Source organism: Hyperolius riggenbachi, chromosome 9, assembly GCF_040937935.1.
Source record: "Hyperolius riggenbachi isolate aHypRig1 chromosome 9, aHypRig1.pri, whole genome shotgun sequence".
Classification (NCBI taxonomy): Eukaryota; Metazoa; Chordata; class Amphibia; order Anura; family Hyperoliidae; genus Hyperolius; species Hyperolius riggenbachi.
Genome location: NC_090654.1, coordinates 209,964,740 through 209,989,675, shown reverse-complemented (window position 1 = coordinate 209,989,675; position 24,936 = coordinate 209,964,740). Strand labels below are relative to the sequence as shown.

General features: G+C 43.6%; 1 protein-coding gene across 12 annotated transcripts in view; it reads right to left on the bottom strand.

Annotated features, from left to right (window-relative positions):
* RYR3 (ryanodine receptor 3) overlaps window positions 1-24,936 on the bottom strand; it is a 1,134,733-nt gene that overhangs the window by 489,520 nt on the left and 620,277 nt on the right. For all 12 annotated transcript variants that reach the window (XM_068253938.1, XM_068253930.1, XM_068253931.1 and 9 more), the window contains one exon: window positions 8,523-8,796. In XM_068253938.1, the coding sequence (XP_068110039.1) occupies window positions 8,523-8,796 (274 nt within the window). The remainder of the gene's footprint in view (window positions 1-8,522; window positions 8,797-24,936) is intronic.

The window sequence follows — 24,936 nt, the reverse complement described above, 5'->3', positions numbered from 1 at the left end:
CAGATCTGACTTCCGAAATTTTAGGAGTAGAGTGTTGTCCTATTTTGAGCTGAGACCCCAGTCTTCAGGAACGGAGACCCAGAGGGTCACATTTATTAAGACCCTATTGTCAGGCGATTCTCAGACATGGGCGTACAGTTTGCCCACTGAGGACACAGCCCTTACCTCCGTAGAGGAATTTTTTAAAGCCATGGCGGTAATTTACGATGACCCGGACCTTGCCGCGACCTCTGAGTGGAAGCTCAAGCTTTTGCGGCAAGGCAAAGGTCCGGTCGAAGATTATGCGGCTGAATTTACAAGGTGGTCAGTCACGGCCAAAACAGTCGATGAGGCCATCTCATCGGCCATTCGAATCGACCGCAGGCTACGCCATCAGAGACAGACAAGGGGCAGTCATCGTGTCAGGGTGACATCTTACGCGGCACCTTCCGCTGCACCCCTAGTAACTCCATCTCCGTCTGTCTCGTCTTCTCCGGTCTTGCCTCCACCCGAGCCGATGCAGATCGGTCGGTCCAAACTGACCCAGGTGGAGCGAAGACGGAGAATGACTGAACAACGATGTCTGTATTGCGCTGAAGGGGGGGCATAGGGTGCGAAACTGCCCTAATAAGCCGGGAAACGCTACCGCCTAGGAGTTGTAGGGGGTAACACCCTAGTCGCCCGACTCATACCCCTAGAAGAAAAACGGTTGCTTTTTCCCTGTACTGTTACATGGGAGGATAAGACCGAGGCCACGGAAGCCTTTATTGATTCAGGCTCCGCGGCTAATTTTATGAACATTGAGTTTGCTAAGAGATTGGGAATTCCGCTCACAGCGGTGGAACCACCCGTTCAGGTTACGGCAGTGGATGATTCTCCTCTGCAGAGGAATCATCCGCTGTCCCAGACACCAGAGGTAGGAATCACTGTGGGGGTTTTGCATTGGGAAAATTACAGTTTTTTTGTGTTACATATGTCCACGTCCACCATTATTCTTGATATGCCATGGCTATGCCTTCACTCTCTGCACATTGAATGGGCCACCGGCCAATTAATTTCCTGGTCAGATCATTGTTTTCAACAATGTTTAGGGAAGGTGACTTTGGGCCAAACCAGGATTCAGGTGAAGGGAGTTCCAGAGCAGTATTTAGAGTATTCTGACGTATTTTGTCCCAAGGCAGCAGACAAGTTACCCCCACATCGCCCTTTCGACTGTCCCATCGATCTCCGTTCAGGTTTTATGCCCCCCCGGGGCCATTTGTACAATTTATCTGGGCCCAAAAAAGTGGCCATGCAGGAATACATCCGTGAAAATTTGGCCAAGGGTTTCATTCGCCCGTCCCGGTCGCCTGCTGGGGCAGGTTTCTTTTTTGCGAAGAAAAAAGATGGAGGCCTGCGGCCCTGTATTGATTACCGGGGCCTGAATAAGATTACGGTGAAGAATCGCTATCCGCTGCCCCTGATAGATGACTTATTCACACAGGTCACCAATGCTAAAGTATTTTCGAAATTAGACTTACGGGGTGCGTACAACCTGATACGTATAAGAAAGGGCGATGAGTGGAAAACGGCCTTTAATACACCCGACAGGCATTACGAATACCTGGCGATGCCCTTCGGGTTATGTAATGACCCAGCCGTTTTCCAAGAACTCATCAATGAGGTCTTCAGGGAGGTGTTGGGGAGATTCGTTCTAGTATATCTAGATGATATACTTATTTTCTCCAACAACCTCTCTGAGCATAGGTCGCATGTAAACTTTGTATTGGATAAACTGAGGCGGAACTCACTGTACGCCAAACTGGAGAAATGTATCTTCGAAGTAACCTCTGTCACCTTTCTGGGATACATTATCTCCACCTCAGGCCTGTCCATGGACCCTGCCAAGGTTTCCGCGGTTCTGGAATGGCCTCAGCCGGTCGGGTTGAAGTCGCTTCAGCGGTTTTTGGGCTTCGCAAATTACTACAGAAGGTTCATTAAAGGGTACTCCACTGTCATTGCACCCCTCACCAGTCTCACCAAAAAAGGGGCAGATACCACTCATTGGTCTCCTGAAGCTCTTCAGGCATTCTCCACCCTGAAGGATCTCTTCTGCTCTGCACCAATCCTTAGACACATGGATACCTCATTCCCTTTCATTGTTGAGGTGGACGCCTCGGAGGTCGGGGTGGGGGCTGTGCTGTCTCAGCGGTCAGGGTTGCAGGGTCGGATGCACCCATGTGCCTACTTCTCTCGTAGGTTCTCTCCAGCAGAGAGAAACTACGATATAGGCAACAGGGAACTCCTGGCCATTAAATTGGCTTTTGAAGAGTGGCGACATTGGTTAGAGGGAGCAGAACATATGATCACAGTTTACACTGATCACAAGGACCTGGAATACATCGAGGGGGCTAAGAGGTTGAGCCCCCATCAGGCTCGATGGTCTTTGTTTTTCTCTCGATTCAGGTTTATTATTACGTATACTCCCGGGAGCAAAAATGTTAAGGCAGATGTGTTGTCCAGGTGCTTTGAGCCAGAGACAGCACAGCCCTCCGTCCCTGAGACTATTGTTCTGCGGAAATTAGTGCTGGCTGCAACTGATACTTGTGAAGACTGGAAGGAGACTTTAAGTCCCTTTCAGCAGGACATCCCGGAAGGGAAGCCTGAAGGGGTTATGTCAGGCATGGGCAAACTCGGCCCTCCAGCTGTTACGGAACTACAAGTCGCACAATGCATTTGCCTTTATGAGTCATGACTGTGGCTCTCAGACTCCTGCAATGCATTGTGGGACTTGTAGTGCCTTAACAGCTGGAGGGCCAAGTTTGCCCATGCCTGGGTTATGTTCATTCCTCTGCCCTTCCGTCTCCAGATCTTAGAGATGTTCCAATGCGCACAAGAATGCTGGACATCCTGGAGCAGCCAGAACACAAGATCTTGTGGCCAGGTGTGCCTGGTGGCCTTCCCTGTCAGCAGATTGCAAGGAGCTTTTTAGGGAATGTGCAATATGTGCTAAAAGTAAACCCTCCCGGCTGGCACCTGTCGGTACTTTGCAGCCTTTGTCCGCCCCGAGTGAACCGTGGACCCATTTGTCCATGGATTTTGTGGGTGAGTTCCCCAGGTCTGAAGGCATGTCGGCCATCTGGGTGGTAGTCGACTGCTTCAGCAAGATGGCCCATTTCGTGCCCTTGAAAGGACTCCCCTCGGCCCAGGAATTGGCCGACCTATTCATCGTCCACATTTTTACGGCTGCATGGCATTCCGTAAAACATAGTGTCGGATCGTGGAGTCCAATTCGTCTCTAGATTCTGGAGGGCATTTTGTCACCAAATGGGCATGAAGCTGTCTTTCTCGTCAGGCTACCACCCACAGACAAATGGGCCGACTGAACGGGTCAATCAATCTTTGGAACAGTTTTTAAGATGTTACGTTGCAGAGGCACAGAATGACTGGGTAAAATTTCTGCCCTTCGCAGAATTCGCACAAAATAATTTGAAGAGTTCTTCTTCTGGATTTTCCCCATTCCAGATAGTGACAGGGAAATCGCCCAGGTTCTCCCCATTGCCAGTGGCCTCCACTCCGTTTCCAGCTCTGGAGGCCTGGCAGAGGTCATTTAAAGACACTTGGTGGACGGTGAAAAATAATTTGGAAAAGGCATTTCAGAGTAAAAAGGGTCAAGCTGACAAGAGACGTTCTTTGGAGTGGAGGTTCCAGCCAGGAGACTTGGTTTGGGTGTCCACACGTCACTTGACCCTGAGACAACCCTCAGACAAGCTTGGTCCCAGGTTTGTGGGTCCGTTCCCGGTAGCGAAAAAGATCAACAACGTTACTTATACCGTTGATCTTCCCGCCAGCATGCGTGGGGTAAGGTCCTTTCACGTATCCCTGCTCAAACCAGCAGTCCATGTGGGTCCTACTCCTCCTCCTCCTGTCATGGTGGATAGTCAACCTGAGTTTGAAGTAGAGAAAATTTTGGACTCACGCATAGTGCAAAACTCGGTACAATATCTAGTGCACTGGAAGGGGTATGGTATTGAGCAAAGAATGTGGGTGCCTGAGGGCCGCATGCATGCTGATGATTTGAAGAGGGAGTTTCACACGTTACATCCAGAAAAGCCTAGAAGGAGCTGGTTGGAGTCCACTCCTCGGAGGGGGGGGGGGTACTGTGAGGAATCGCGGTAAAGCAGCCACCTCTTCTCAGCGTGAGGCGGCTGCTTCCGTGAAGGGCATGGCGGAGCGCGGAAGAACAGCTGCCTCTACTCAGCGTAAGGCGGCTGCTTCCGTGAAGGGCATGGCGGAACGCGGAGAAACCGCCGCGTCTGATGCGGCGGTTAGCTCGCATGGCCCTGTCGCGGATACACCGCAGAGCGGTGCTGGTGTGGCTGGGACTCGTGGTCCACCAAGATTCAGAATGACGCGCGTGCGCGCAGAGAGGCAGAACCTATATGGCAGCCAGAAGTAGGTCAGCTGACCAAGCTGGTCAGCTGACAATTCTGAGTCCTCTCATTGGTCCAGCACTTAGGGAGGTGCTGGAGAGTGGCTGTGTATATATACTGCTGGCTGTTCAGTTGCTGGTTGTCTGGCGTTGCGATCACAACGTAGTAGCACTCAGACCTGAGTCAGATCCTAAAGTGTGCCGGGACCAGCTGGAGCTGTAATCCTACACTTAGTTAGATTCTGTTGATAGTTTAAAGTACTAGTTTGATTGTGATTATCTGTTATGACCCTTTGCTTGCCTGACTATTCTGCTGTACTCTGATCCTGTACCTTGCCACTCTGATACTCTGTTGCCGAACTCCGGCTCGTCCTTAGACTCTGCATCTGCCTCTTTATTTTGTACCTCGATATATCGGATACCCTGTTGCCGAACCCTGCCTGTACTCTAGACTCCGCCTCTGCCTTCTGAATCTGTACTTTATCTGTCCGTGTGTTTTCTACCTGGCTTGTCCGACCTCGAGAACCGACCTTACTGTTAGAGGCGGTTCCCAGTCCTGGTAGTGACACTCCCCCTTGAGTGTCACTCTCGTTCTGTCGTTCCTTCTTTCTGCCTGACTCCTCCTGCCGAGAGAGTCCAGAAGGAATTGTGCTGGACTCCTTACTGCTCTGAGGCCAGTCCTCTTTATATTACTGATTGCACCAAACACTCTTACTTTACTCAGGTGACCAGAGGTTAGCTTATATATCTGATTATCGGTGATACTGCAGATCATCTATAATCTGGTATATATCTGTATTCCCTGTGATACTGCAGATCACCGGTAATCAGATCCTCTCGCTGTGTTACACCGATAGTTACAGATCTACTGTAAGTGACAGCAACATAGGATAGGCGAAAAGTAATGTATGGCTCATTTTACTCTGAAAGAAACATACTTCTTATTTCTATATGTTTACATGTACTTTAATTTTTACAGTCTGTCCTGTGTCTCACAGAGCTAAAATATATGAACTATTGGCCTTTTTATCTATCCCCTGCTCTCAGAAGCCCAGTTCTCTGAAAGGAAAATGTTTTATGACTGTAATTCCTTATCAGCGAGAGATGCTATAGCAGCTAATCTTGTCAGATCTGACAATAATGTCAGAAACACCTGTTCTTCTAGTTCAGGGTCTATGGCTAATATGAGAGGCAGAGGATCAGCAGGACAACCAGGCATCTGAAATTGGTTAATAGGAAATAAATATGGCAGCCTCCATATTGTTACAGTTGTCATTTAAGGTTCAGAATTCACAATTCACCTCCAAATGGCGAATTTCTAGAAACTTAATCACTGACCATGCAAATGGTAGTCAATAGAGACTCACATTTCTGTTCAACTTTTTAAAAAAACTGTGTTTGCATTTATTTATGCAGGAGAAAAAAAAACATCTTGCCACATAAATTTGTATACTGAATGTGATTTTTATTGACAATTATTAGCTACTGTGGCAAAATCCATATGATGCAGAGGAATGTGCATAGTGTCCAAGTACAGTAAATTGCATTTGAAAAATGTCTGCAGTTTTTGCACAGCTCTTCTAGGTTTATTGATACTGCAATTTTAACATACGTCATGTATGGAGTGCAATCAGTCTTAGGAGATTTTAATTGTATGTCTGAGCAATTTTTATATTCTTGTAGCCCTGGAGCAAAAGCACCTGTCGTGTACCAGCCACCTCCTGCACCAAAGATTTCCACACCTATACACTCTACAGATCTCTTCTATCTACAGATCTATGATTTGTAGATATGGCCCAATCTGCACTTGTGCGTTATAGTTTACATTTTCAGCAATGCACAGTGTGTGTGAAGAGCAAGGACATCAGAAGGACATAGACTGCACTGTCGAATTTCAAACTATGCATTGCACTTCAGTGTGGAAACGCAATGCACCGCTGCATGCAATTTCTAGCAAACGCAGTGCAATCTCATTCATTATAAATCAATGGGAACCACACCACATGGGGAGTAATGGAAGTGCAGTGCATTGCTATGGTCACGTGCATTGCATGCAGCACACTAGTGTGGAAAGGGCCTTTACTCGTGACATCTTTTTCAAGCAGAATTGTGGTCTGGTCTGGCATAACATACAGTGAAAAACCTTGTTCCCAACTCCTTACTGACTATATGGACTACACTACTAGTAGGAGAATAAGGACATCATAAAACCTCACTGCCGAAGATACTGGTTCCCTATTTTCATGCAAATACCGTATATACTCGCATATAAGCCGACCCTCATATAAGCCGGGGGAACCCACTTTTCTGTTGAAAAACTGGAAAAAGTGATTGACTCGCATATAAGCCCCCTCCCCCAGTATAGCCCCCTCCACAGTATAAATAGAAAGGAAGTTCTGAGTTCAGTACCACTTCAAGCCTTCATATGATTAAAATGAGGGTCTGGCTAGCAGGATAGGGATAAGGACAACACATCTGGATTGGCAGGCTGGCATGACAGGGACATGGAACACAAGTTCAGACTGGAATGGCAGGCTGGAAGGTTAGGGAGGACAACACATGGACTAGCAGACTGGACTGGTAGGCTGGTATGGCAGGGACAACAATAAAAAGAGTGGACTGGAGTGTCTGGCTAGCAGGATAAGGAACAACACATGTCGACTGGACTGACTGACAGGCTGGCATGACATGTGTAACCACCAGGACAAGGGGACTGACTTGTGTAAGGGATCGTGCAATGACGCCACACTCATATGCTGCTTCCCCCGTCTCCCTTATGTCCCTGCACCCCCGCAGCAACATAGAGAGTGTAATCCAGCATTACAACTGACCTGTGTCCCCTGGTTAGTAGCAGAGAGAGTGACTTCATCACTGCTCCACGGATGCACAGTTTAAAACAGAGTTGCCACTTCCTCCAGGTATCCCCTCTGTATTCATGTCCGTGGTAGCTCAAAAGCAGTGCGTGTATCAGAGTCACGTGCAGCTCTGGGGATTCCCTTGCCTCTCTGTCCCGTTTGCTGTGTCTCATATGATGCCATCTAGTGGCGCCTTGAGAAACAGCAAGCGGGACAGAGAGACAAGGGAATCCCCAGAGCTGCACGTGACTGATATACCACACTGCTTCTGATTGAGACACCATGGAAATGGACACAGCGGGGAGCCCTAGATGAAGTGGCAACTCTGTTTTAAACTGTGCGTCTGTGGAGTAGTGACAAAGTCTCTCCCTCTGCTACAACACAGGGGACACAGGTCAGTTGTAATGCTGGATTACACATGTTGCCATGGACATGCAGGGACATACAAGGCAGCCGGGAATGCAGCGCATGAGTGTGGGATCATTGCACGATCCATTACACTCCACAGTGACTACTCGGGAGGGCACCTGGGGGACATTGACTCAAATGTAAGCCGAAGGGGGGACTTTTGAGCTCATTTTCTGTGCTCAAAAATTCAGCATATATGCAAGTATATACGGTAGTCTAAAAATACAGTAGTGTACTCTAACTGATTATAGAAGAATGAGATTATAATATTTGTGACAACTCTTGCAAAAGGACCTTATTATTCAATATTAACCTCCCTGGTGTTATGATTATTTCCAGATTTAGTCCCTGTTCCCACGGGCTTCTGCCCGACTTTAAGCAGTTTCTCATTTGGGGGCTTTCGGCGGTTTCCTATCATGATTGGCGTTTTTCGGCCTTACAGGGGGACACATAGACATGGCAGTAATCGACCCTGGACCCTGCATGCAGTGTACAGGGTCGCCTCGAATGATGGTGAAAATCATGATCGGAACTCCGCGCTCGCGCAAACACCGGTAAAAGATACATGCCACCCGATACAAACGCTCCCATTCAGTTGAATGGGAGCATTTAACAACGAGTCCCGGACACTGGCAGTAAATGCCCGCCAAGCATCTGTGTGACCTGGCCCTTACGGTCTAAAAGCCGTGCAAATTTTTCAAAGGTTTTACACCCTAAAAACAAGGGAAAAAAACATACCACATACAGATCAGCAGCAGCTCCTGCATATAACTCACTCAGGCACGGGATTACTGCAATGAGCTGCGGATTTCCGTCCCAAGCCTGAATCAGTGCTAAAAAGATTAAAACCTATGAACAAAAAGCTTTACCCCAAGCCATCGATCATGAGCATTTCCTCTTCTTTGCCCATCCGCACACTTAGGAGGGAGCGGATCTGACCTAGAGAGGCCAACAGGTTGATGGTATCTTCCACAGAAGCAGCACTGATTGTATACGTTTTCCTCATGGCCTGCAGCAGTTCCCCAATGCTATCATATTGGCGGCGGAGTAGGCTGAACATTATGCGCACAAGCTCAGGGTCTTGGATATGATCTTCTTGTGCCCAACGCACCATAGTCTGTGAGATGAGTTCTTTCAGTGTGGCTGGAAAAAAACAAAGAGCAAAATCAAAAGACATCTGACAGTAGTTTTATGGCTGATTCACACTACAAGAGCTGTTTGAATGCTAGAAAGCTTTGAACGCTCTTGCTAGTGCAATGCTATGGGGGATTTTTACACAATCACTTTGCTCCAGTGTGAACACTCACATAGGACACTGTGTAAAAAAAAACGAAAAAACGAAAAAAACCACAGAGACACCGGGAGCCCCTATAGTGTATTATCCTTGCGATCTGGTCAAAATATACAACTAATACTACTCACAAGTATAGGTTGCTTGGAGAGGCAACCACTCGAATAAGCAGGTGGAGAAAGCCCGTCTCCACTCGGTCTTTGCGGTGGGTGGTCGCAGCTCCTTCAAAAAAAAGTTTCTTGCCACGAGTTGTGGCAGAAAATAACACTCCCACTGTGTGGGATGTTAAACTCTAGGTAAAGCAGCAGTAGTAGTAGTGGGCGCCCAGAATACCCACCATTTGCTACAGCACTATATTGACCTGATGAAGCGGCTTGTACCGCGAAACGCGTTGTCCTAGGTGCTTACCATCATTAAACTCTTGTTTTCATCCTACCGAGTGGAGTGTCCATTCTTAAGGTAGGCGATCTACAACATATTATATTTTAATTGTTACTAGTACGCATAAGTGCAAACATTACAACAAGGGCGCCTCCTACTGCTGCTTTACTCACATAGGACAACATTTGCAAAAGCTTTTAAAATCACAATATGCTTAGAAATGCTCGTGTTGTGTGAACGAGCCCTTAATGGACAGATCACATAAATGATGTCTTTTAGTTACAACCCTCCAGCCCTATATAGCTTTCCTTATTGAACTTTAGCAAAGTACAGAATTGCTTTTGTAGCTTACAATACATGTTTAGGTAGCTACAAATCGCTCCTATGCAGTGATTTGTAGCCAATAATAGGCAACACCAAATCGCCAGTCACTGTGATTTGTATTAGAAATATTAGAACTGTTCTATTGCTTGTAAAAGGAACAGAAAATTATTTGCAGCACAACAAGTGAATATACACAGAAATAAACCAGTTAAAGGATAAGCAATGATTACCATCAGAAAAAACAATAAGGGTTAAATGTTATAAGGTGTAGCCTTATGTGCAGGTACCAGCACTGGTAATTATTTAGAAAATGGCAATATGTGTTACATTTTGTTATGTGTGTTTCTTAAGCTGCATTAATGATAATGTACATAACAACAGAAGAACAGTTTTTTGAACTTAACTCATTATGGGCTTGATTCACTAACCGGCGCTAAGCCGGTTACTGAGCCCTATCACTTAGTGGGCACAAACCACGGCACTAAGTAGTTTGTGCCCACACATCACTGTCAGTCCCGCTCAGTGTGCGCGCATCGCGGCTGGCTGGTATTAGTGTGCGGTGCGACGACGCACTCGCTGCCTCTTAAATGTCTCACCTGGTGTGCTGAAAACGGCGCATCGGGAGCCCGCTGAAGCAGCGCATCAATGCGCCGTTTCGGGGGCACCCGATGCGCCGTTTTCATCGCACTGGCTGCGACGTGTACAGGGCAGTGGGTGCGACATTATCATCGCACCACGTACTAATACCGGCCAGCCGCACTGCGCGCACACTGAGCGGGACTTAGTGCACTAATGGCCACGCAGAGCTTCTTAGGGGCACTAAGAGGCTTTTCACAGCGGCGCTAACACTAAGCGCCGCTTTGTGAATCAAGCCCTATGTGGGTAAAACCATGAGTTCATTATCAAAGATTAAAGAAAACCTGTTGTGAGAGGCATATTAATATAAACTGCCTTTTCAAAATGCCACTTGTCCAGATGTAATGCTGTTTTCCCAGTTTATTTTTGAGGTTTATATTCTGTAGAGGTAGAACAACATCACCTGGGTCATAGGAAGGTATAGAGCAAACTGCTAAAAAAAAAAAAGTTAGTAAATTGGAGTATGTGATATTGCTGACACACGCAGTACCTATAGAAAGAATCTACCTTTAATAAAATCAGGGCAGATTTTTTTTTTAAGTTCCCATGTTGCACCTGGCTACAGTCACATAATCACAAATTTACAATCTTTTCAGAAACACCACTATATTCTGATCGGACCAGGCAATACCATATCATGTAATAGCATGGTAAAGCAGATACTTGTCAAAGGTTGGCTGGATCTGTTATGTTTCCCAAGTACATTAAAGTGGACCCGAAACCTTGTACAGCATTCAATGAAAAATTTTCATTCCCCATATAAGTGTTGTGGAAATCAATTGCAGCCTGCCCTGTGTGTTTGTTTAACTACATCAAAGTGTAATTAGCCTTATCAGTTGCAGTGACTCACAGCCCCATTGCAGCTCTGCCTCTGCAGGAAAGACAGAGGCTTAAACCTTTCTATGCTCCCTGCACAGTTCATTCTGTTAAAACTTCAATTTTGGGCGTTTTTGGGGATTTCCATATGTCGTAATAAATATATTTCCCTTTAAATGTTTTCACGCTGTGGCTAATCTTTTGGTGCAGAGAGGAACTTCTGAGTTTAGATCCCCTTTAACGTCTTGGAGTTACAACAGCAATAAGCGTTCTACTAATGGAGTGCCTAAACACTTAGTATAACATATACGCTATAGCAGCATAGAGGGTGATATAGCGGCTGGGAACGCGGAGAATCACTCGCGTTCCCAGCCTGTCGGCGGCTGTCGCTGAACCCGGAAGTTGCCGCCGTCGGGGACAGGAGGATTGGAGCGAGGCTGCGAGGGCACCATACAGCTTCAGAGGGCTGAGGGATGCCCCAGGTGAGTAAAAATCATTTTTTAATTTTGACTTAAGTATCCCTTTAACACCGTATTTTCCACCATATACGGTAAGATGCACTATTTCTCCAACAAAAATAAGAAAAAGTCGTTTTATACAGTGAATGTCGGCGCTATATAAATACTTAATAATTTAATATAAATACTTACTATAATAATAATAATGCAGGGAATCCCCAAATTAACAGTGTAGCGGCAGTGTCTTACCTAATCCAGTGGCTTTTGCGGGGATTGCAGACCTCTCTTTTCTCTTGCCGCTCCCCCTAGTGATGGCTTCTGCTGATGACGCAATCAGCAGAAGCCTTCACTAGAGGAGCAGTGCAGGAGAGGAGAGGTCTACGATCCCTGCAAGAGAGCTGGTGTTGGTAAGACACTGCCGCTACACTGTTAATTACATGGGGAGCAGACACACACGGGGAGGGGGGGGGGTGCAGACACATACAGGGGGGGGGGGCAGACACACACAGGGGTAGCCACTGACACATGGTGGCACACTGGGGACAGAAGGGGACACACTGGGGACAGAAGGAAGGGAGAAAGGGACAAACTAAGGACAGAGCAGACACATGGTGGACACAGAAATACACCAGTAGTGGGAGAACATCTACAAGACGTTCCTGGAAAATGGATGCACCAGGTTTAGTATTTTTTTTCCTGGTTATGGCCCTCTAAACCTAGGTGAATCCTATATTCCAGAACTTTATGGCAAAAAAATGTGGCAATTAGTGAGCAATAAGAAGCTGTAAGTGGCTAAAGGGAATTCACAGTTGACAGCTGATGGCTTTAAAAGGCTTAGTACATTTCTTTTTTTTCTGGGTCAGTGAGGTTTTGCAAGATAGGAAAATGTAATCTTAACATAATATAAAATGTAGTTTTATGTTGCCACTTTACACTTTACCATGTCTTTGGAAGCCACCCACTGTAATTTAAGTGTACCAGAGCTGAGACAAGATCTGATGCAAGAGAAGTGCGCTCTTTACGTATTTCTCCAGCAGCCGCTGGAGACATAAGTAGTGGGCGCTCTTCTCTTGAGCAGACTGGCCGCGACTGGAGGAAGTTATGGGACCTTGTACCGGCGCAAGAGAAGGCTGAGGACGGCGACGTGGGAGTGACCCATGCGGATGGGGCTTGAGGAAGCCCCAGGTATGTATAACACATTCATTTTTACTCAGCTCTGGTTTCTCTTAAGGGCCCGTTTTCACACAGTGCCGGCGTGCATTACTGTGATGAAAGATGCATACAAGCTACCCATGCACGGCAAGAGGGATTCAGATGCGTAATGTGATAAAATGAAGCATGCTGTTCCATTTTTCTAAGGAATCAGACACTACCCTATTTATTTTAAAAGGCATGCATCTCCCAAAACAGCGCACCGCCGGGCTCCGAAACCAGGCGCTGCATAGCAGCAATGTAATGCTGTGTAGGGCACGTAAGGATAATTCGGGGTCTCTGGTGGTTGCTGATCCCGGAATTACACCTTCCTCCAAGTTACAAGGATTCAGAGGGAGAATAGTATTTAATGCCGCCTGGGAGTTTTCCAGCAGCAGGGAGAGCCGTCATTCAGCTCTCCTGGCGCTCAACTCACCAGTGAGGAGTACATATGTACGCGTGTTTTCCACATCCGAATCGCATGTGGGAAATCTGTGTAAATTTGCAGCAGTGGAAATGTGTCTTTAGCATAAGAGCTGTAAGAAACCTTCATTTTAGGCATCTCTGCAGCTCATCCTAAAGAAAACAAAGAATGTACATTGCGTAATGGTGGGAGTATTTACCCCTAAGCATGATTCTCTTCTGCCTTAAATTACAGTTAACAATGTAAAGCATGCAGCATTTTAATTTTAACAGCATGACGCTAATCAATACATTAATTCATGTGAAATTACATTTTTCATCAGTGCAATCAGCTTATACAATATCATTCAGTTTCAATTTAATGCCTTGATTTAGCCGCTCATGGTGTGCAGTGATGAATGAAATGTGTGCAGGATGGTAAGTAAACCACAACCTGTTTACCTGAGTTTTTTACCCTAGAAAAATCAGCTGTAACTGAAATCCTTTCTTGGTATGTTGTGGTTGTTAAATTGCTATTCAGTTGTGTCCGACTCTTTGTGACCCCACGAACCAGAGCATGCTAGACCCCTCTATTCTCTACTGCCTCTAGAACTTGCTACTTCCAAGCTCATGTTTGTTATTTCAATGATACTATATAGCCATCTCTTTCTTTGCCACCCCCTTCTCCTTTCACCCTTGATCTTTTCCAGCATCAGATCTTCTCCAATGAGTTCCGTCTTCTCATTGTATGTCCAAAGTATTTCAGCTTCATCTTCAGCATTGCTCCTTCAAATGAACAGTCAGGGTTAATTTCTTTACGGCTTCACTGAGTGGGCTCTCAAAAGTCTTCTCCAGCACCACAATTCAAAGTTGTTGATTCTTCGGCACTCAGCCTTCCTTATGGTCCAACGCTCACAACCATACATTACTACTCGAAAAAACCATGACTTTGACTATACGAACCTTTGTTGACAAGGTGACATCCTTGCTTTTTATTACACTGTCTAAGTTTGTCATTGCTTTCCTTCCAAGCAGTAAACATATTTCATAGTTGCAGTCTTCATCTGCAGTGATCTTTGAGCTCAAGTCTGATACTGCTTCCATTTCTTCTCCTTCTATATGTCAGAAGGAAATAGGTCTTAATGATGGCTGTGATCATAGATTTTTTTTTATACTGAGCCTTCACTTTCTGCAATTAGAAGTGTATCATCTACATATCTGGGGTTGTTATTATTTCTTTCAGGAATCTTAATTCCAGCTTTTGCTTCATCCAATTTCAGTATTTCACATGATAAACTCTGCATAAAAGTTACATAAACAGGGTGGCAATATGCAGCCTTGTCATACTCCTCTTTCAATACTGACCCAATCAGTTATTCAATGGCCAGTTGTCATAGTTTCCATGGTCAGTTGTCATGGTTGCTTCTTGACCTACGTATAAGTTCCTCAGGAGACATGTTAGGTAATCCTGTACTCTCATCTCTTTTAAGCGACCTTGAGCAGTGCCATAAAAATTAAATCTGGACTTACCTGGAGCATCCTCCAACCCCCTGGCATCTTCGTGGTCCCTTCTGGTAATCCAGCGACTTCGACTGAAGTTGCGCTTGCGCTCCATCATGCCAGTCGCTGCAAGGAACCTGTGCATGTGCGGTTCTCTAAAGACTGAACCACACAAGCGCAGGAACATTATGCATGATGACGTGCTGGGGACGCGCATGCTTCCCGGAGCTGCCAGCAGGACCACGGAAGGGACCAAGAAGATGTTGAGGGACCTCACAGGCTACGGAGGGCTGGAGGAAGCCCCAGGTAAGTCCAGAGTTTATTTTTATAGTGAGTTTGACAAGTTTTCAATAGATTCTCCCTGGAATCTGGAATGTGCATTGTGTGGTAGGAATAGATTCCTTTCAGAAAGAAATGTATAATTTTGCCACAACGTGTGGCAAACTATAAGTGTATGGCAAGCTTAACACAATATTCCAGTGAGGCAGAGAGTGAGTTATGTTGTCTAAGCTACTTACTTTTTTTTAAAAACAAAAACACAATATTTCAAGAGGGACACTTAGGTCATATAGGACAAACCATCCAACTGCAACAAGCCAGAGAGCAGATGACCATGGCTCAACTAATTTAGCAACTGTACCCCTTTATTGCATATTCACGCACCAGAGTAACTCACAGGCTGACACCTCTAAGACTTTGGAATTGCTCACTTCTGTAAAATGTGGTTTTATATTAGACCTTGTTTAGTCGCACCTCCTCCCAAATATTGTAATTCCTGCCCCCAACTTTGTACTGAAATAGATTATTTTTTGGTCTAGGGGAGATTAATGGGAATCAACTATGTATAGTAATTAATTTAAATGAGAATCATATGTCATTCAAGAGTATAAAACCTTCACATTTTTATTTTACTTATTAAAATCTAAAAAAAGATAAGAAAAATCATAATACACATATATATATAAAAACTGAGCGAATGCAGTTATTGGCCAAATGATGGAGCCATGGTCTCGCCCGCGAGACCACTGGCTCCAAATGGAACAGCAGACGGCTGTGATTGGCTGGTTCGGTTGCAGTGACCCCGCTTGATTGGCCACACAGTGTCTGGAGGCTGACAAAAATCCTAATCTCCTGGAGCCGTGGAGTGCACTGGGAGGGAATACAGGGGACAGTATCAGTGAGTCTGGTGGCAGCAGACCACTGCAGTATTCACTTATGGGGGGACCTTTGGACCATAAGACGCATTGGCTTTCCCCCCCCACACTTTTGGGGGAGAAAAGGTGCTTAACCCAGAGACCCAGTGTTGTAATATTACAACATCACATTTAAGGCTACAAAAATAAACCCTCCCCCATTTTTTTTCTTTTTAAAACTTCATGTACATTACTAATAGAACCTATTGTTCAGTTCTGCAACACCATTGGATGGTTGAATGTGTAAATAGGTCTGTTTATTTGGCCATGAAGTCATACAATCCTGTTGCCTGCTTTGGAGTACATCATCTTGTTGTTTTGGACGGGATACATCAGGACTAAAGTAAGTAAAAAGCTTGAAATATTTTTTTATGTGATCATTAATATGTGTAGATCATGCAGATTTTATGGCATCATTGAATATACTGATTTTAAGAGATTTAGAGCTGGTTTTTTCTATGTTGTAATTTTACAACAGTGGGTCAAAGTGATAGCAAGGTTTTGTCTGCACTTTAAACTTGAGAAGGTTATAAATCTCTAGGAGGTGAGGATTAAAGTGTTTGCATGCCTAATTGAACAATAGGTCTACTTGATAGAAGTTGTGGAATGGAAAGTGTGAAGTTTTAGGAACATGTGAATCTTTGCATTAGAATAATTAGTTAATTTGCTTTGTAGTTACTTAGCTTTTCTTTCAACTTGCAGAATGTCTGAAACCAAGAAAAACCAAATCATGTATAGTGTGCAGAATGTAATTGAGGCCATCCAGAATGGGGACAGTGACTTGGAAATGCCCTTTGACACAGATTCAAGTGACGAAGAGGAATATGGAGTTATCGGTGAAGTGGACAAGGAAAATAAATTACCCGATGACCACCTAACTTCTGATGTTCAAATCATCCCAACAGAGGCAGAACATCCTGATGCCAAGACTGGGCCCCGTGACAGATATCGATGGCTGAAAAAGAATTTCATCTCTCCCAGTACTGATTTTTCTGGTCAGGATGTCAGTAATGATGTCCATTCCCTCTGCACACCACTGGAGTACTTTCAGAAGTTTGTGACAGAAGATATGATCAACGCTCTGGCAGATAACACAAATCAGTACAGTTTTCAGAAGAAAGGATCATCTATAAACACAAACACAAAGGAAATAGAGCAGATGATTGGCATGTATCTGAAGATGGGTCTTGTCCAAATGCCTGGAGTCCGTATGTACTAGGAAGCAGACACAAGATACAGTCCTGTCGCTGATGTAATGTCACGAAACAGATTCCAGTCTCTGTTGACATCATTACATTTTGTGAACAATCTAACCGTGTCTGAGATGGAACAAAAAAGTGACAAACTCTGGAAACTCAGACCATGGCTTGATGCTTTCAGAGAGAAATGCCTAAAAGTGGTCCCTGAAGAACATAACTCTGTTGATGAAATGATGATCCCTTTCAGGGGGAAATTCAGCAGCATCAAACAGTACATGCGTGGCAAGCCAAACCCATGGGGGTTCAAGCTGTGGGCAAGGACTGGAATCTCTGGTATACTTTGTGATTTTGATGTGTACCAAGGCAGTGTGAATGGAATACGGGCAAGATCTGAACTTGGACTATCAGGGGATGTTGTGATGAAACTTGCTTCCACACTTCCACATAGTCACAACTACAAGATCTACGCAGACAACTTTTTCACCAGCATCCCATTGATAGTTAGGCTGCTGGATTGTGGAATTCATTACACAGGAACAGCCAGACAAGTGCGCCTTCCAAACTGTAATCTTGAGGATGAGAGAAGCTTAAAGAAAAAGGGAAGAGGAAGCTTTGATGTCAGAGTGGAGTCAAATCACAACATTTGTGCTGTGAAATGGTTTGACAACAGACAGGTTACACTTGTGTCTTCCTTTGCTGGCCCACAACCAGTGAAGAAGATTCAACGCTGGGACAAAACTGCCAAAAGATTTGTTGAAGTTGAGAGGCCTTATATCGTGGCTGCCTATAACAAATTCATGGGCGGAGTGGATTTGTTAGACTCATTTGCAGCAAAATACAAGTTTCCACTGAAGTCCTGCCGCTGGTACCTTTCCATCCTCTGGCACACCATTATCCTAGCTGTGATCAATGCTTGGCTCCTGTACAAAAGGGACTGCAAAGCTTTGGATATCCCAAAGAAACAGATGCTAAACAGGAGAATGTTTCAGGCCCAGTTGGCATCTTCTCTTATCCTGATCGGAACGGCTGGGTCAGTGTCAAAGCGAGGGCGACCATCTGCAAGCACAGTTTCATCAAGCGGGGGCACCTTGACTTCCCAAAAGAGGTAGTTTACAGATGATGGAGGTTCTTCAGCTGCCATGACAGCCAAAAAGTCAAATGCACACCCTCCAAAGGAAGTTTGCAAGGACATGATTGGACATTTTCCCATCAAAGCCGATAGAGGACGGTGCCGACACTGTGCAAAAGGCTATACCAACACACTTTGCAGGAAGTGCAATGATCGCCTCTGCTTTTCAGAGCAAAATAACTGTTTTTGGAACTACCATAACTGAATAAATGAACAAATAAAACATGCACATATAGGGCTCGATTCACAAAACCGTGCTATGAAGATAGCACAAGTGCTATTTTTGCACTAGTGCTATTTCATAGCGTGGCCGTTTTTGCCCGTATTTGGGCTAACATGAAATTTTTTTGTGCAAAAACACAAAATTTCTTGATTACCGCTGATAGAAGTCAATGGGCGCTTCACAGGGAAAAATTTGCATTTTAGTGCTAAGCGCAAAAAAATAACGTTTACACACAAACAAATTCACGTTAGTGCGAAAACGCAAAAAAAGGTGTGAAAAAGGCTGTGCTATGTGTTTTCATGGTTTAGTGAATCAAGCCCATAGTCTGGGTCCAATTTTTTTTATATGATACTCATTTTTTGTATTAAATTGATAATAAAAATTACTTTTTTCTTTATTATACTATTGTTGTTGTGTATATACATAAACTTAGGTGGGTCTTTATAAGCTGTAAAGTACAAATAAACTTTTAATTATTCCTTACATGTGTTCAGACAGAGAGTGACACTATTGAAATTCTGCTACCTTACAGGCCCAGCGTTGCAATTTTACAACATCCTCCCCAAAAGTTACTAAAATGTCAAAATAAAAAAAAAACACTGATTTAGGGATCACAAGCCTCCTATAACAACATGTGAACGTCCGAAAAAATTTTTTTACGTTTTTTTCTATATTTGGGTCTCTGGGGGTTAAGATTCATCTTGAGAGCTGGACCTCTTGAATTGTTGGGGAATCTGTAGATGCATATTACCCCTTTTATCCCAGAATATCTTTTGGATAAAAATAACTCTCCTATACACTATGTATCAAATCTGGATGGCGTGGCGTTGCACTAATGTTGAACACTGTAGTGAGGAAATGTATTCTAAACTGAGTTGTAGATCCAGAGGTAAAAACTGCCCATTCAGGGGCCAAACACCTCCTGAGGAAGTGAAGTTTCCTTTATGAAATATGTTGAGAAAAAGTTGGCCTTGGATATTGTATTGTTTTTATAATAATGTTTTTTATTACAGAATCAAGATACAAATGCACCAACTGTTACGTAGAGTTCAACAATGTCGATAATAAAGACAGAGACAAACATTCCATCGATATAACATAACAGCTTATGTAACAGATATTTGCATTAATCATGTAGAGATAGTCACGGGATTATGATGAGGGTGAGGGAAAGAAACCATGGTGGGTTCGTTTTTATCTTACTGATTCTGGTCGAGTATTGTGGAGCTCGACCCACTACCCCAAATAAAATTGGGTTGAGCCCAGCTGCACACACTCTTCCAGTGTTGACTGAGTGGAAGGAGCAGAGGGTGTAACCCTTCTTCCACATTGGTGTGAGGTGTAATTTCAAGACCTTTCTCGTAAGATATTAGAGGGGTGTATGCGGTGTGGTAGAATTTGTTTGTATAGTAGGTGGTCTGGGACGGTATGGATTCTTATCCTGGGACCTCTAATGTGGATTATTTATTGATGAGGGTAGTAGTCTCTCTAGAAAGAGGGAAGGAGGCAGGAAGAATAGCATCTATCTTCTGAGATTTTACAGCTGAAAGTAAAAGGCTGTGTACCTGTGGGATTATATGTTCTGAAGTTGTACTTTAATTACTGATGGACATTGTATTGTTAAGAAATTGTTGGGTTATCCCTTAAGGCTAGACTTGGGAACTGATACCTTCATACCAAGGAATTGGGACCTATATGGTTATTGTTTATATATATATATATATATATATATATATATATATATATATATATATATATATATATATATATATATATATATATAAACATTTATATTTTATTTGTGCATTGTGTGTTTTCCTTTCGGATTTTAATTAGTAAAATAAACATTTGAAGGTTTTATACTCTTGCATGACGTGATTCAAATTTAAATTGATTATCATACATAATTGATCCTTCCTTAGTGAACTCCCCTTGACCAAAAATAATCCACTTCTGTAAAATACTTACACGGTTACAGTATAATAAATCTGTAATGGCTTTCTACAGGTTATACAGAAATAAGAATGATGAGAGTTATTATTATTACTGTTCGTGCACATCTAACAGTTACATTTTACTGCTTGTATAGAATGTTTTTGACCAGCATTTGTCTCCAGACCTCATTTACCAGCCTTAGGCCCCCTGCACACTACAAATCTGTATTGCGATTCCGATTTCATTTCCGATTTTCAATTCCGATTTTCTCTGAATACAGTCAACAGAAAAACGGATCAAAAAATGCAGCATGCAGTAAAGATTAAAAATCGGAATCGGATGTAAAACTGATTAAAAAGCGCAATCGGAATTGCATGCAGTGTGCAGGGGGCCTTACATAGCTGCATCTCACTGTTAAGCAGCTGAAGTATAAATATGATGATTTATGACTTCCAGATAACTAATGACAGGTGCAGGACTAATTGAAACCTATCCAGTTCTCTGTCACAGTTTTTACTTCACACATTTTTCCATACTAATTAACTTTTAGATGCAGAAAAGGGCCTTTAACAGTTATCATTGTGATGTATTTATAATAATAAATATACAATTAATTAACTTGTTTGATGTTTTTTCCTCACACTGTTTAAGTCTGGAAATCCTTAATGTAAGGCAATACAATCAATGATAGAAAACAATAGATCATCAGTGCCGGATTTCTGGAAAGGCCAGATAGTCTTGGAGTGGTTGGCAGCCAAAAGGGAGGTTGGACATGAAGAAAGGATTGCTTTGTACCAAAGAGGAGGCTGTAAATGGGAAGTAAAAAACAGAGGAGTGGACTTCAATTATCCATACTTCATTTTGAAAGAACACACAGGTGGGTTAGAGCCCCTTGAAATGGCAGCCTTGTGGGTTGGTTACAGCTCAGATGAAGAGGCAGTACCCCGGGTGGCTTTTTTGGCATTCTTATCACCAAAAACTGCATGGTTGGCTTTAGAGTCATTGACTGTAATAGGGACATCCCATTTTAATTGGGTCTTCTTCTATGTCCCACTTATATACAATGGGTAAGCGTGCAAGATTTGGCCTGCACATTTATACACTAATCCCAACTCATTTTAGTAGAGTTGTAAAATCAAAGGAAAACCAGAACCTATCTGTGTAATGAAAAAGTATATTTGCAAAACATAAAAACATTGTTGAAATATACACACTGGCTGTAAAAACAATTAAAAACATTTAAAATTCCTTGAAATGCAGATAACATAGCCCCTGCTAAATAAATATTTATTTGTGCAAAATGCAAACAGCCAACAGCAAGGAAAGGATAAAAAAAACACCAAGTGAGGGTGAGATTGCAAAAAGATCTAATTACATGAAAAAAAGTATGTATATGAGTGCTAACAAGAGGAAATCAAAAAATGCTTGTGAGGCATCAAAAAGTGAAATGAATAAAGTAACCCAGGTGAACCCCAGAAAAACGGGGGAATTTTAGCAAAACCGTAATGCAGCCAAAATCAGTTGAGTGAAACAAAAATGTGAAAAAAAATATATAGGATTTTTGTTATAAAATATATATATATATATACATAAAATTAGTGCATATATATATATATATATATATATATATATATATATATATATATATATATATGCACATGTGCAAAATAGTGTGGCCAACAAGTTTGAAAACGTAGAAAAATCAAGGAGCCCAAGTTGGGGGAGAGTTATTTGCTTTTGACATTGGAAATACCTGCAAAGCTTTTTTGAAAGTGGCATAATATGTGTATTTTATATCTTCAAATGCACAGGCAATTTAAAAAAATATGAGTCACATATCAAACCTGGGAAAATATTCTGTTTAAATCTTTTTGTCTTCGACAATTTAAATACTCAAAACGTAAATTATTCTTGGAGGATACTACCAAAGAAAGAAGCCCTTTGTACTGCAAAAAAACAATAGATATATCAACAAAGCTTTTGCCAAATCCTGTAAGGCAAGCACAACTACGATAAATGCCATGGCAAGCACCTTACTGGATCAGATCTGTCTTGAGATCCACTTTTTTATTTTAAATTATAACCTTTACAAGGACAAACTTTTAATGACCTAAAAAGGTCATTGCCTTATCTAAGTGGGGCACCTAATGAGACAGAAACTTGTAGGTCACACATGGCATATTGTATAACTCCTTTTTAGTACAGGTTTCTAATGAAGCTCTAAAATGTCCAATAGCGGCTAGGCTGCTCTTGTGGTACATTAGTTTATATGGAACTCTTCTGGAAGTCAAGATGTTCTGGCTTCATTTAATTTAGAAATTAGGTCTGTACTTTTCTCTAGTAAGGATGTCATTTTACACTTCTTTCAAGGTAATAAACGGCTAGAATAACCCCTTATTTTTGTTGCTGTTATATTTTTGCATACTTACTACAAAACATTTAAATTGGATATGCAAAAGAAAAGATTAGTGAAAAAATATAATACAACTGTCTCTTAGATAACCATGATGCTAAATATAGACCCGCGTATAAACCGAGGTACCCACTTTTCCTTTAAAAACCAGGGAAAAAATCATTGACTCGCATATAAGCCCCCTCCAGAGTCTAACCCCCCACCCCCACACAGTATAAATAGCCGGATGTACCCCATTATGAGGCATCCCCCTCTCCAGTGTAAATAGTCAATAAATACAGGGAACAGTATAGAGTTAGAGACACACTTGCATAGATAAGTGGCTCAGGATGCAGAAATGGCATCTGAATCAGTTGGCTGTTGTATAGATAGCTGTGTCTTGCCTGCTTCCTGTGTACTATAATCAACACAATTAAGCATGCAATGTGAGGTAATGTGCCTGTGACAGGTGCACCACACTGCTGTGTACCCCCTGTGCAAAGGATCCTGTAGCAATACAAAACGGAAGAATTGCTTTATCAAGGGCCACCTGCTGCAACGTACATGAGTCACTGTTAGGGTTGCCACTTTTTTTGGGGGGGGGGGGGAAATACCGACTTGTGGGTGTGGTCTGGGGGTGTGACCTAAAAGTGGGAGTGGTTTGTCCCGACATTCTTAGTTTGCATCTGGGCCTCCTGCATAGCAACAAAATGCATCGCTAGCCTACAGGTTAGCGACGCATTTGTACAGGCTCAGTCCTGCCATTTTGCCCAAGGGAGAAATGCAGTGAATCATCAAAATAATATTTTTTACTTATGGCAGTCAGTCGGGTGCTGTTTCAGTAAGTGGCTTTTATAGCAGTGACATATTTTTCATAATTACAAGATTTACCTTAAAAAGGTCTTTCCTTAACTTAAAGAACCCCTGAACTGAGGACAAAAAAATGATTGAAGCTCATTGTAAATTAGATTACCTTTGTAGAAGTGTCCTGGTCCTGCTCAATGTCCTTGGGGTCCCCCTGTTCCCCTTCATATTTGACGGAATCCTCCAGTCAAATATGAAATCTAGGAGGCTCTCCCCTAGCGATGGAGCGCGGATCAGAACTGCGCTGGTGTAAGTTCCAGATGGTGCATACACCAAAAAAGCAAGTGCTCATTCACAAGCATTTTCTATTATTGTGCTGATCAAAACCCACGCCTGGCAGTTTAGAATAGCTGGGGGTTGGTGGATTAATGGGGGTAAACCTGAGGATAACGAGCAGTGCCAAGACACTTCTGCGAAGGTAATCTAGCCCACAATGGGCATCCTTCAATAGATTTTACCCTGGCTCAGGGGTATTTTAAGAAACATTCAAGATGGAGTGTTACAAGCTAAGAAGGCTCTAAAGGTCCATTCATATGCTCAATGTCACTCAACGGCTATTGGGACCCAATTCCTCGAGCGGCATTGCAGGGCAAAGGCTGTGCAGACATGTCACTTGCTTGGAAGGTAACAATGCATTCTGTTCTATGTTGGGGGGCGATGCAGGACTGACGTCGTGCAGCAGGGGTATTAAGTAGGGAGAACAATGCTATATGCTGTCATTTGCCCAATGTGATCCGCAAAAGTGGTTCGCTGGCCAAGCAGTCATGGGGCATTGGGTGCCGCTGTACACGCATTTTACCAGAGGTAGTTGTTATCCGCCTCCTTGGACAAGTTTCATCTGGTGTGTGTACAGGTCTTAAAGTGAACCTAAAGCCGATCAAAAAAAATGAGATTAACTCACCTGGGGCTCCCCTCAGCCCCCAGCAGCCGATCGGTGCCCTCGCAGCTCCGCTCCGATGTCCCAGGACCCGCCGGCGAGCACTTCCGGTTTGGCCGTCACCGGCCGACAGGCATGGGAACGCGAGTGATTGTTCGCGTTCCCAGCCTGTATATCGCCCCCTATGCTGCTATTGCGGCCTGGAGGTCGCAATAGCAGCATAGGGGGCGATATACAGGCTGAGAATGCGAACAATCACTCGCGTTCCCATGCCTGTCGGCCGGTGACGGCCAAACCAGAAGTGTTCAACGGCGGGTCCTGGAGCGTCAGAGCGGGGCTGCGAGGGCACCGATCGGCTGCTGGGGGCTGAGGGGAGCCCCAGGTGAGTAAATCTCATTTTTTTTGATCGGCTTTAGGTTCACTTTAAGATTAGTTTAATAAGGAGCCCTTGGTTATACAGTTATGCCCCAGC